A 13,305-nucleotide genomic window follows, 5' to 3' on the forward strand; every position below is an offset into this window, starting at 1 on the left:
ATGTATCTGATATTTCTACTTTCAGCCTCTGGCCACAATATGTTAAAGACAGGATCAAAGCAACTTATGGTTACATAGCTGGTTCCCTGGTAATCACTGCTGGCAGTGCTATCACAGTATTTCGTACACCAGCCTTGCTAAATTTGGTTGCTCGAAATGGTTGGGTGGTAAGTGTTCAATTTGTTAACTGAATATTTTATGTAGATTTTATTTTATTTGTGTTTTATTTATAACTGATAAGACTATTTATTTAGAGTACAACTAATTTTATTTTTCTAACATTTTCCAGTCTATCATTATGACCATGGGATTGATGATTGGCTCAGGCATGGTGGTCCGTGGAATGGATTACAAACCTGGTTTTGGCGCCAAACAACTTGCTTGGATAGTACACACTGGCATTATGGGTGCTGTTATTGCACCAATGTGCTTCCTCGGTGGACCTGTACTAATTAGAGCAGCTTGGTGAGTGTACATTGATCAAAAGACTAATACTCTTATCACTTATGCACTTCTTGACCTGTTAAGGAGTTTTTCAAACAGTTTTTTTTATATTTTTAGGCCACATTTCTAGTGGTTAATATTTATTATAATTTTCTTATACAAATACAGGTACACAGCTGGTGTTGTGGGTGGTCTAAGTACAATAGCTGTCTGCGCGCCCTCTGGTGAATTCCTGAACATGCGAGCACCTCTAGCTATGGGCCTCGGAGCTGTGTTTGCCGCGTCACTTGCTGGCATGTTTTTGCCACCAACCTCTGCCCTAGGAGCAGGTAAAGCACAACCCATTATTCATAACTCATTAGTAAAAATATTATATTAGAGTGCAGTGATAGTGAATTTAATATTTGTTTACTTTCAGGATTATATTCACTAAGTTTATATGGTGGATTGATTGTATTTGGTGGATTCCTGCTCTATGACACTCAGGCAATTATCAAACGTGCTGAAATGCACCCTATGTATGGATTCCAGCCCTATGATCCTATCAACTCGTAAGTGTCCTCTTTTATTTTCATAATTTGCGAATGAATGTTGGTGATTACTGATATTATGTATGATTCATAACAATGAACACTTTATGAGGATAAATATTTCTATTTCAGAGCGATCTCAGTGTACCTGGATGTACTCAACATCTTCATGCGCATTGCTATGATTCTGTCGGGTGGAGGTGGAAACAAGAGGAAGTAAATTTAACCTACAACTAGTACATAGCCATCTTTCAATTTCAATTACTTGATATTTATTATTTAATTTTTTTTAATATTGAATAAATTGTCAAGAGAACTTAGCAAAATGTTAGAAGGCAGAAAACATAAGACACTTTGCTTTCAATTTAATGACTTGTGATATAATGTAGGCAATAAGTTTGTAAAGATTAGGTAAGGACTTCTAACTGGAGTTGGAAATCAATAATAAATTAACCAGTGTAACCGAATATTTTTTGTTTTTCTTTTTCGAGTATATCCCTTCATAAGAAATTAGCTGGACCGGCGAATGAACTTCGTCGTACCCATCATGTGTGACCATGAATGTGAGAATAATAAAACTAAGTAGCCAGGTATAAAAACACCAGAAATAATATCATTAAATACTTTATTTACATGTTAAATGAAAGCTCATATAAGCAGAATTAGAATATTGGATATCAGATAAATACTGAACTATAATACAATTTGTATAGGCCAATGAAGTTAAAGAAAAATGTAGTTGCCTTATTTCATAATGAACAGTAGTAGTACAATCGCACATTAACGTCAACATATTATTATTTAGATTAGGTACATACGTATAATTTTACAATGCGTGCATACATAATATTGTCGTGGATTTTTTTCGAAGTCAAACATGTTATGGTATGACAGTCAATGAAGTTCTGGATTTACAGCTATGATTTTGAATCAGGTACTATTTCGTTATACAATGACGTCAGAGTTGTTACAACTTGTGCACATGAAAGATAAAATATTCAAAACTAATTACATTGTATAACAATAGCTTCTAGGGACTTTTTTTTACCATCAGTAATATAAATTTCCCTTAAAATTAAATGCAGATCTGCTGACAGCCGGATCGTTTATTGGAATTGAAATGAATGTGACCCTTAATGCAATAGCGATAAGGTTGCAGGTGCTGACTTGCTAATGCACACAAGTCCGAGTATTATCATCATCATAGCGATTACTTATATAATTTAATTACCGACTGCTTACTTGGGACTGTGGCCGTTTTATAAAAATTCATTTAACATTTAGTCACATAGGTCATTACAAAAAAATATTGAATTTTTCATTGCGTTTGGTTGTCACCCAGATTCGATTAATATTAAAAAAATAATCTAAACACTTATCTAACAAATAAAACATATCACATTTTGTAGAAATTAAGTCTCTTTGGATTGCAACTAAACATTTTAAAATGAATCACAGTAAAAAAATAATGCGGGTAGATAAATAAATGCTGCCGTTTACTTTGCCGCTTGCAGTGCGTTTGCCCAAAGCTGTCTTGCTCTTTTATTTATTGCACTTAATACATTTCTCTCAATGAAGAAAGTAAAACACGTAATATACTAGATTTTTTTTGTTCTAAGTAAGTCAAATTATCTTTCGGCATAGCGATGTCGAAACAAATTACTTTTATGAGCAAATATATTATTGAGATCTCCTAAGCTTATGTTACACAAGGAAATAAAAATATTGTGTCTTCACAATATCATTATAAGATAACATTAAAAACAAACATAATCAATAGCTTTGTTTTCTAAATAAATACATATTAATAATTGATTTTTGAATAAATAGTAATCAAACATAATAAATAAGTTGAATGTTATCTACTGATGATATTGCAGTGCTAATATTTTATAAAGAACCTTATAGGATAAATTGCCTTAGACTATTCATTTATGTCGTAACATCCCCAGTCTTATGAGCTTGTTGTTTTAGATAAATCGCGTACATTTGCCGCGCTTGGTTCAATACCCTGTTCACATTATGTTTTCGTACCATTTTGTCAAAATGCATCGCCAGTTCATTGTAGTCCATTCGGTTCCTCATAATGTAATCTCTGTGTTGCAACAATACTGTTAAACAAAGAAACATCAAAAATGGATTTCCTCCCCCAAACGCTGTCGGCGGAGGAAGATTGCTAATACTGAACTTGCCAGTATTTTCACTGCTGACTGAAATGGCAGAGACATTTTTCTGAACTGGCGGTTTAAATACTTCGTATTTTTTCTGGAAATTGTTTATAGTAGATGCAACGCTGTGTAAATTAGTCGGCTTAACATTTAGCAAAGATTCGCAGTTTCTCTTTGCATTCTCCAACTCCTGGGACATATTAGAGAAAAACTTTTGAGATCTTGAAGAACTATTTGGGTCTTGCGGATTATTTTTTAGGTCCGCCTCATTAGCTGGTTCTACTGTATCCCTTTCTGATGAATCAGATTCACTGGAAGGTGTGACAGAGTGCCTACCGTCTCGCGACAGATCTTGTGGTTCCAGAGATTGGTTTTTTCTTAGCAATCTGATAGGTGTGATTGATTTTTTCCCAGAATGTTCTTCGAAAATTTCTCCTGTATCACCATCGAAGTCTAAATCGGCCTGTTCGTCCGGAGTTTGCGGACAACTCGCTGTTGTCCTCGTAGTTGGCGTGTTTCTATGTAACGGATTTTCCCACAAATAAATGTCTTCCGCGCTTCTAGCATTAGATTTGATTGTTTCAAATAATGGGGATTTTTTTGTTAGCTCTATAGTTGACGTTTGAGTTTCTATAGTGTCAGTTGTAAGACAAGCTTGTTTTGTATCTGTGCAGTTGGTTTGCTTTTCTTCAGTGCTTGTCGATTCAGAAGGGGAGTCGCAAATCAAACTGCATCGGTTGACATATGATTGGCCAAAGACTTGGCGATCTAAATGTTCTAATTCAAGTCTCAATTCTCTCGTCATGGATGTAGTCATCGGATAGTACTCTTGTGAATCGTCTGGACTGCTTCCATCGTTCGCATCATACAAGTTTTTGGTGATTTTGTTTGTTTTGGCGTCTTTGAGTTTCTGGGCCACATCATGCTCCTCAAAAGAATTTTTCGTCAAAGTTATTCTTGGGCAGCCTTTGGAACTGTTCTCTTTAGCTGAATGTGTCCTTTGGAGCTTTTCATGTTTGAAGTCGCTTACTTTACTTCCTGAAGCAAAATTAAGAAATTCATTTAAATTTTTAATCATTTTTACTCTTGGTCGATAATTCGCATCTAAATTCATCGAGTCATCAAGTTTATCCAAAGAAGAAAAGAATTTGTTGTTATGCACAGATATTTTATCTCGCAGTAATCGAATCTGACTTCCCAATGGAGTAACTTTTGCATCGACATGGGAGTTCCCATTAATTAAATTACCTGTGCTTGACCAAACTGCAGGCTCTTGTTGTTCGGGGGATTTCCCGTCCTCGGGGACGCTTTTCATGCCCCTTCTTAAATGCATCTTGGTATCCTTAGATGTGAAGTTGTTCTTTTCGATACCGTTATCGTGCCTGTCGAATCTTGGTTTTTGTACTTGTAAAACTCCGTCATCTAAACTTTGGAACTCTTTGGCATGCTTTAGCGACGGATTAGTCAGAATTTGTCGAGTTACGTTTTCGTCAAGACTGTGATTCATTTGTTTGCAAGTGGCAAGTTTAGGCGCCTTCACATTCGCTAAACTGAAACTTGAGCTTTGACGTCTAATCGCGCAAACCTTTGTGTAAGCATTTTCTCGCGGCGCTTTTACTAAAGGACTTAAAGGGGGCGGGTCATCATCTATTTCCAGCGTCGGGTCAAATTCTTTTTCTTTCAACGACAGCTCTACAGCTGGCGTTTTTTGAGGGAGAGACGCCCACAGAACTTCAAGCATTCTCAAAGCATCCTCGAACGCGAATTCGCGTTTCATTTCCAGCAGTAACCATCGATAGCAAAACAACAAATCATCTGCTTGTTGAGATTTTAAGTAATTATAAAAGTCAGGATCGTAAACCTGTAAGGATTCAGTCAAATGTGAAAATTTTAGCGTCATAGCTTCCCCGTCCAAGAGGAAGTTGGGGTAAAGGCGAGTCATGAGCGCGCACAAGCAGATGTAGGCGTGGGCCTCGTCGCCCATGGTGACGAGCAGCGGCGAGGCCAGGTCCGACATGCCTTGGCAGTAGCTTACGGTCGGGTGGTTCAGAGCATACCTGCAACCCCAATAAAAACTTATAACAGGCTACGTAACGTTTTTGGAATTGTTTTGAGACGGAAATCAGCATGATCAGTGAAAAAAAATTTAATTTTTAAATATTTTGAAAATAGCGTTTCTTTTGACATAAATTGTATAGAAAAGGATAAGGCAGAAAACTCACGTTGTCAGTATGTTGAAGAGAGATGCTATGTTCTGATTGTCATCACTGCCAGCATAGAAATTGTGATGCCTATCAGTTCGCAGCACATCTTTTCGAACCATCCCTGTTACATAAGCTAAGTCAGGATTGACCTGTAAATAATATCATTCTATAAACTGGATGTCGAGATCATAATACTCATAATAATCAAATCAAAATATTCTTTCTTTATTGCATCATGTAGGCACAATACATTACAATTAATAAATAAATAAGTGTATGATTTACCATTCCCTGTTGAATACAATCTTTCCATCTAGTTCGCAGAGCATAATATTCATTAGCTTTTCTTTTTATGTAGTCCATTCTTTCTTTCCCCGTCATACCATCTGGATAAACATTGAGTATATGCTTCCAAACCACTTTCCTGAAACATAAATTGATGTCATTAGTTTTGTATTAGACTAATAAGGTATTGCTTCATATTGGTATTATTTCATAAATTTATTTTCAATTGCGACATCTTATTAAGTTTCTTCACTTTCAAAGATATTTTTATCTTTCTTAGTGAAGACACTCAGCTTTATTTCATAATTTGCCATTACGTAAGCTATAAGGCCAAGCAGCCGTCATAATATGAATATTATTAGAATACCTTAGACTTGGATCAATTCCACCACAGTATATGACTTCTCTCAGCTTCGTGGGGTTATTGATTTGTCCTACCGCATCTAGAAAAGCTCTGAATTCAATATCACTAAGCGGTGGTCTCGGGGGAGTGTTGGGATCTTCATACAGGTTGAGAGCCCGTGATACCATGTTGAATGTTTTCTCAACCTATAAGTTGTAATTAATATCATAAATATAATAATCTCTCAGAACTGCATAATGTATGACAGTAATTAGAAATTTTATTTGTTCTGTTGTTAGGCTCAAACACAAATTAAAATTTTATAATTATAGAAACCAAATAATGACTCTTCTAAACTAAATTTTGTGATGGATATGTATGCATTTATACAGTGTCTAATTGTATTTGAAGTTCTGAGTTTGAGAATTATCTTTGGTTAAAATTAATAAAAATAGTTTTCAGCTGTATAGATAAATTTAAAAAGCCATGCATACATGATTCATGAATAGCCCTTGGAATCCAGTGGGAGTATCTTGTTTTTCGTTCTGATGTGGGGACGGTGCCACAGTTGGCTGTTCCTTGCTCTGACTCGTCATTTGAGTAGTTGGATTTACATTTGGAGGCTCCCAATCCTCAGATGCTTCCGCAAAGGGTTTCATGTCCACTTTTAGCTGTACACATGGTTCTGATTTCTGATTAAGTGCTATGTTATGTGCCCTGTAATATGGTCAAATTATAGTATCTTATTTTTTAAATTTATAGTAATAAACATCTAATAAAAACAAATACACTAATACTTACTTAAGAAAAGCTGCATCTAAGTCCCAATCTGATAGCAGTGGTAAGTAAATTTCTTGGCCATAGTCATCCACACTTCGGTATGAGAGTGTAAAGTCAGATTTGATGTCAAATGCTTTAATTAAAATGCTTTGCAAAACTTCCAGAGACGTTATTTGTGGATCAACAGAGAATTTTCTCAACTCTGGTTGCAGCTTTCCTTCACATTTCTAAAATATATAAACAGGTAGGTAGGTAGTCTAACATTTCAAAACTGACGGAATAATCAAATGTATGTTTTTCAAAGTTGCATTATAACTAATTATTTCAATGTTGAAACATTTACCAAACGGAGCAAGAAGAATCAAATTTTTCATAATACAAACCTTGACTTTCACTCTCACTGCTTCTTTGCTATAACCGAACATCTTTGGATTTAATTTTAAACAAAGTTAGTTACATATTTAATACAGCTCCATTTTCAAAATCATATTTACTGTTAATTATTCACAAAAACATGTATTTTAATTTTCGGTTCGGAACCACACAATCACAAAACTGATAGATGATTGATGACAGCAAATAGGGTTGCCGACAGTATTATTCCAAAATCCCCAAACCAAACGTATTGTCGAAATTACCCACATTTATTATTTCTCACAGAAATAAAACAACCAAAAAATGTAAGTGAATAGTCATTATGATTTGGAAATAATGAAGTAGAACTTCGAAAAAACATAATTAATATGGTTTCTGGTGTTATCATAATTAAGACCAACATTACATTATTACCACATTCAAATGAGACTATGGTTCTCATTAAATAAAAAAAATCTGTTTTAATTAATTGTAAGAAATCAGTCAAGAAGACTAGCAGAAATTCAAAGTTAAATAGAGCGTATTAATATTCATACCTAAAATCCCCGCATTTTACCCAATCAGCTTTGCTTTCACCGTAGTTTGGGGAATTTTCCACAGATTGGCAACTCTGCAGACCATAGACAAGCTACTTTTTTTTTAATATGATGTTGTAAGGCTCTGGGTATAAGTTCCTTTAAGCCAAACGGCTACTGGTGGGTGGGCGACAAATAGGCCGTGAATTTTGTACGTTTTCATCTCAATTTCTATTTAACTTTAACCGTAACTACAACTCTAACCAGGGTTTTTGTATGGAGGTTGACGAAAGATTTTTGCGTTTGATAAATTATAGTAAGCTAAATAATATACTTATAGCCCAAGGCCATAAAAATATTTTAAAAAAAGTGCTTTATGTCAAATTGACAGTGTCAACCACAGATGTCAATACTGTCAACAACTGTCAGTGTCAATGCTGGTCGACTACGTGATTAAAAATAAAATTCGATTCGTATTATTTCGTTCGTAGAGTGAAGAAGATACAATCGTTTAACGTAATAACAATTTGTTAAGTCTCTTTGTTTTGTTTGTTAATATGACTACTACAAACCCAACTCCTCACATTGATCGTGAATTAGATTTATCCAACACAGGCCGAGGTGTTTGGCTTGTGAAAGTTCCGAAGTATATTGCAAATAAATGGGATAAAGCGCCAGGTAACATAGAAGTAGGGAAGTTAAAGATAACGAGAAAAACTGGAAATAAACCACAAGTTCAGCTATCTTTGTCTGAAGCTGTACTTTGTTTAAAAGACCCAGGTGAACAAAGTATTCCAAAAGACCATCGCCTTGGCGTGTCAAATGAAACTAGGCAGTCGTTGGGAGTTTTCTCTCATGCTGTGCGTAAGTATACGTAATATTGTGCAAATGATTATTTCTTATCAGCTTGCAAGTGATTCACCCAATGTCACTTACGAAAATATTTTTATTATTACAGCATCAAACACAGATTCCGTTGTTCCTGAATCAGAGAAGCTGTATATGGAAGGGCGGATTGTACAAAAATTGGAATGTAAGCCTTATGCTAATAACACCTATTATAAACTAAAGTCTGAGTCTATAAGGAAAGCTTCAATGCCCCAGCGGCAAGTGCAGCAGTTAGATCGCATTGTGCAAACCTTCAAACCTGTTGCTGTGCACAAACATGATGTGAGTTTCATTTTTTCATTTACCCACATTACCAAAATAATGTGGACTACTTATAATTTACATTATTTATTTCTTACAGCTTGAATATCAAGAGAGGAAAAAGGCTGAAGGTAAAAAGGCTCGTGATGACAAAGATGCAGTGCTCAATATGCTATTTGCTGCATTTGAGAAACATCAGTATTACAATATAAAAGATTTACAAAAGGTAAAACAGAATTTTAACACTAAGCAATCTGTCTTTTACGTTTCTCAAATCATTTACGTTTTTTTATTTTATTACAGATTACAAGACAGCCTATTGTTTATTTGAAAGAGATACTCAAAGAAGTTTGTAATTACAACTTGAAGAATCCTCACAAAAATACATGGGAGCTGAAACCTGAATACAGACATTACAAACAAGATGCTCCAGTTGAGGCCAAGGAGGACAAACATAGCTCTGACAGTGACTAAACAGCACACTGCTTGTTGTTGATCTAGAATTTATTGATAAAATAGACCATACACATACCATTGTTGTATACTTACTGCATACATAATATTGTTGTGATATTGTTTGTCTTATGTTATAAAGACAGAATAAATAATATTTAATCATACAAAAGCGGTTTTACATGAATATTACCCAGATATCTTATCTTATTACCCAGGTATGTTATCTACCTACCTATACAGATGCACTTGCTCATACAAAATATGAGTTTGTTAAACTACTGAAATAGACTGAAATCAGTGAAGTCAGCAAGTTGGTCACAATTACCTCAATATTGTTTCTGCAATCAATGATGTACTCAAATTAGGTAGGTACTGCTTACTTAAAGCTATAGAAATTTTGAAGATAATGATTTGGAAGACTGCACATTATATTAATAATATTGGTGTGGATTATGTGTGTTCAAGCATGAAGTATTTTAAATGGTTACAAAAACATATTTTTTTGTAAAATGCGTTTTTAAAATAAATCAGTTCCTAGCTGGCCAACTAGGAAATATATATACCCACACCAAAATGTAATAATAACAGATAAATGTTTTTTGTTAATGTCACTTAGGCACACAGTTATTTGTATTGTGCCGGGATTGAACCCGCGACCTCTGGCATACCTACTTACCTAGTAGTGCGATACGCCCACTTGGTAAGGCGGCCGTCACACTTAGAAAACATACCCACCCAGCATTTTTACGACCCAAATCTTCGAAAGAAGATATTTTGAGTAGCTTATACCTTACAACATTAGGTACCTATTTTTTATATACACCAAGTTTTCCATGCAGCAGTTTATTTGTGTAGGTAGGTATTTATTTATAATGAAAAATTACTATCTACCTACAGACTGGACTATCTAAATAAAACAATAAAATTTCTAAAAGAAGTCTTAAATCATTTAATTTGTTAATCATTTAATTTTATTTGAAATTTTACCTATTTACATTATGTTACGAAATATTTTAATTCATGGCGTCATAATTCGATTTTTTAATATACTTTGCCAGGCAGCATGACAGGAAGGTGCCTAGTATGGGCAGCGAGCCCGTTACAATCATGATGCCATACAAAAAGTTCATGTTGTTCGTTAAATATTCCACTATCACCTCATAGCAGCCCTGGAATAAAAGAAAAAAAGGTTAATAAAAAGGGAGCACTGATTAAAACATTGTCCACATTTAAATAATTCACGGGATCACTAATAGTCCCGGGTTATTCATCCTCGTGATAAGTTAAATATAATAATATGCTTGTGTTATGGTTGAGTTCACCATAATATTCTAGCGGCGGCGGGGTTCGAACCCGCCTCCTCGGATCTCTAAACGGCTGAGGCCATTCCACCACACATTCACCGTGGGCTATTTCGCCTAATTATTTAAATTATTAATCAGCACAGGCATGGTCTACTTTTTTTAGTGAGATGTTCAACCCGTATGATATCTTTAATTTACCCTCTGATAGACGTCCATATAATTTGCTGTGATACAGTTATTAGGGTCCAAGCAGCAAGAGGTCGGTATTACTCTCTGTGGGGATAACCGCGTCCAGTCTGTGTAGTTCGAAACACCGCAACAATGTAGCTGAAAATATAAGAGTTATTTATTATTAATTAAGAATGATTCTTATCAGAGAATCGACTCCATGGTCACTAGGTAAGTAGCTAGCAACTGGAAAGACAGATGACACATCGCAACCCCTGATCAGACCATCGATTTTTTATTGGCGATAGTTTAGTCGGGCAGTTAATCAGGATGGGCATGGAAGTGCGCACATTACACCGATTGATTCTTTGTACTAACACAGGTAACTACTAATTATAATCGGGCCTATCGGCCGACTAAAAATCGGTGGTCTGCGTCTGCGCGGCTTAGATGAGAACTAGAACTAATTATGTGAAAAATACATAATATTGTTTACCGTAGCCTGAGCGAAGTTCAAATTGTCTTTTTTTGGGATGTTCGAAGCCAGCGTTCGGGTGAGACCGTCATACAGGCCCTTGGCGAAGGTGTGTTGGTAGACGCACACCGCCGCTCCCACGCCAACGTCCATCATGAAGATGCATGCCAGGATGGCGCCGTACTAAAGAACAAGGCAATAATTATAAAGAAAGTAATTACACAGTTTTAACAAACTAATATTATTGCGTAGGTATCCACCTAGTAGACACCGCACTGGGTGAGATTAACTTTATTTATTAAGCTAGTCAATTAGAACCGAATTACTCCTCCTACTACTTACATGTAGGTAAGCTGACATTCCACGATCTCACATTAAACAAGATAGTAAGTTGGGAATATGAGCAATAGTTTGTAGACAACTGTTTTAGGCGAGTAGTTAACTACGGCATATTGCAAATAATTAACCAGGAATTCTCATTGAGGCATTCATGCAAATGTCTTGCATGAACAAGCAACATAATCTTATGATTTCACAATAATGACTCATTAATAAGACTTCAATCGCATGTAATTTAGCGCTCTTTCTTTAGAAGTGGATAATGATAAGTTACAGCTTGGCGAGGAGGATCTATAGCAACGTTGATAGTGCGCAAGTAGCAGGAACAGCATCGTCTCTACCGGGCAGTGAAAAATAGTGCGACCATCTTAGGATGATCTTTAACTCTATCAGTATTACTATAGTAGGTATAAAATGTCAGTGATCAGTACTTACAATAAAAAGGAGAGCAGGTTGTCCCTTGATTATGCAGGAGAATGCAACGGAAGTAACCACAATAATCAGTCCAGCGATGCCTATTAGCAGCTGCGGGGCCGTTCCGGAAATTTCAGGATATTCCAATTCTACATAGGTGTACAAGTCGAATGTGGCCCAGATTCCCGCCACGAGAAGAAGTATACCTGTAGCCTGTATTAATTAAAAAAATAGCATGTAGGATACCTACTAATAATACCCATTTACCTGTTGATTAAACTGAACTACATAAAATAATATTTCTTGTTTACTCAAATAAACAGTTTGTATGTAACTAAGTACTTTAATAAAGGCTTTGTAGGTACACGGTACACTTACTAAAGAATTGATGGTAATTTATTATGTAAATGAAATAAGTCTACCACCGCGTTTACTTACCTATACTCAAAAGAAAAATAAAAAAAAATAGAGACGCATTACTTAGAAATCACTTACCAAAAACAAGAAATTGAAGCCCAAGAGGAAGGTTTTGAAGGCGAATACGTAAGCTTCGTTTGTAAGCTGGTTGCCCATGGTGAATATGGTGATAATTTTAATGCTATCTATTATTGTTTTTATTCATGACACCAATTTAGTTTTGTTCGGTGTCGGAACGTGTGGTGCCGATGTTTCGGGCGGAGCGGAGGGCACGTAGAGTGCGCAACGCGAGCTTCCCAGTCGCCTTTGCGCATGCGTTAAAATAAAAATGTACCTATAAGTCCGCTATTTGTTTATTTGTATTCTAGCCTGTCTCTGTTTATATACCAACTCTACAGCCTTCATGATTCGTGTGAACACGAGTGTTTCTGGGTAATCTATGCTCGCGCGACAGGATTTACTTTTGGAATTTTATAAACATTAGGACAATTAATTTTCCTCCGCGTGGAAATATTTCCAAAATTTTTCCAAATTAACCAAAGTACCAATATGAAGACAGCCCTTTCAGCTTATTACGCGTATGCTTTCTCATGGCTCAAATATGGCATAATCCTATGGGGGAATAGCGTCAATGTTAATGATCTGTTCTTACAACAAAAGAAATGTATACGAATTATGGCCCAAATTAAAAATACCCAAAGTTGCAGACCATTTTTAAAAAAAATTAATATCCTCACGCTCACATCGATATACATTCTGGAAATATGCACATTCGTCTTTAAAAATATGCACTTCTTCTTAAAGAGGAAAGACACTCATAATTTAAACACCCGACATAAAGATAAACTCTTTCTGCCACAATCTAGAATTAAAAAACTTAACTGCAGCCCACTATTTATGTCAGTAAAAATTTATAATAAAATACCTATAGAGATAAAA

The 13,305-nt window shown here is 35.5% G+C and overlaps 4 protein-coding genes across 5 annotated transcripts; 2 read left to right on the top strand and 2 right to left on the bottom strand.

Annotated features, from left to right (window-relative positions):
* Positions 1–2: 2 nt before the first annotated feature.
* LOC135087578 (growth hormone-inducible transmembrane protein-like) lies at positions 3–1,441 on the top strand (the record flags this gene model as incomplete). Its single annotated transcript, XM_063982305.1, has 5 exons — positions 3–167; positions 290–465; positions 613–773; positions 863–995; positions 1,107–1,441. Coding segments are annotated over 5 exons (723 nt in total), but the record flags the coding sequence as incomplete, so codon positions are not given.
* A 765-nt stretch (positions 1,442–2,206) lies between these two features.
* LOC135087731 (uncharacterized) lies at positions 2,207–7,315 on the bottom strand. Of its 2 annotated transcripts, XM_063982501.1 has the most exons (8): positions 7,138–7,315; positions 6,776–6,981; positions 6,469–6,691; positions 5,999–6,180; positions 5,632–5,770; positions 5,365–5,495; positions 4,391–5,199; positions 2,207–4,180 (listed from the first exon to the last, which is right to left on the bottom strand). In XM_063982501.1, exons 1-8 carry the CDS (start codon positions 7,177–7,179, stop codon positions 2,907–2,909), a joined length of 3,006 nt encoding a protein of 1,001 aa, XP_063838571.1. In that variant the 5' UTR covers positions 7,180–7,315; the 3' UTR covers positions 2,207–2,906. The 2 variants fall into 2 exon arrangements, with proteins under 2 accessions (XP_063838571.1, XP_063838570.1); XM_063982500.1 differs by having other exon boundaries at positions 2,207–5,199.
* Positions 7,316–8,068: 753 nt separating this feature from the next.
* On the top strand, positions 8,069–9,418 carry LOC135088266 (general transcription factor IIF subunit 2). Its single transcript, XM_063983141.1, has 4 exons — positions 8,069–8,508; positions 8,603–8,814; positions 8,894–9,019; positions 9,097–9,418. The coding sequence occupies exons 1-4, from the start codon at positions 8,202–8,204 to the stop codon at positions 9,265–9,267; spliced, it is 816 nt and encodes a 271-aa protein (XP_063839211.1). The 5' UTR covers positions 8,069–8,201; the 3' UTR covers positions 9,268–9,418.
* Positions 9,419–10,174: 756 nt separating this feature from the next.
* LOC135088267 (tetraspanin-7-like) lies at positions 10,175–12,682 on the bottom strand. The gene is made up of 5 exons (XM_063983142.1): positions 12,445–12,682; positions 11,971–12,162; positions 11,218–11,379; positions 10,752–10,880; positions 10,175–10,418 (listed from the first exon to the last, which is right to left on the bottom strand). Exons 1-5 carry the CDS (start codon positions 12,520–12,522, stop codon positions 10,263–10,265), a joined length of 717 nt encoding a protein of 238 aa, XP_063839212.1. The 5' UTR covers positions 12,523–12,682; the 3' UTR covers positions 10,175–10,262.
* Between the last annotated feature and the right edge of the window lie 623 nt (positions 12,683–13,305).

The sequence above is a fragment of the Ostrinia nubilalis genome, chromosome 3, assembly GCF_963855985.1.
Source record: "Ostrinia nubilalis chromosome 3, ilOstNubi1.1, whole genome shotgun sequence".
NCBI classification, from domain to species: Eukaryota; Metazoa; Arthropoda; class Insecta; order Lepidoptera; family Crambidae; genus Ostrinia; species Ostrinia nubilalis.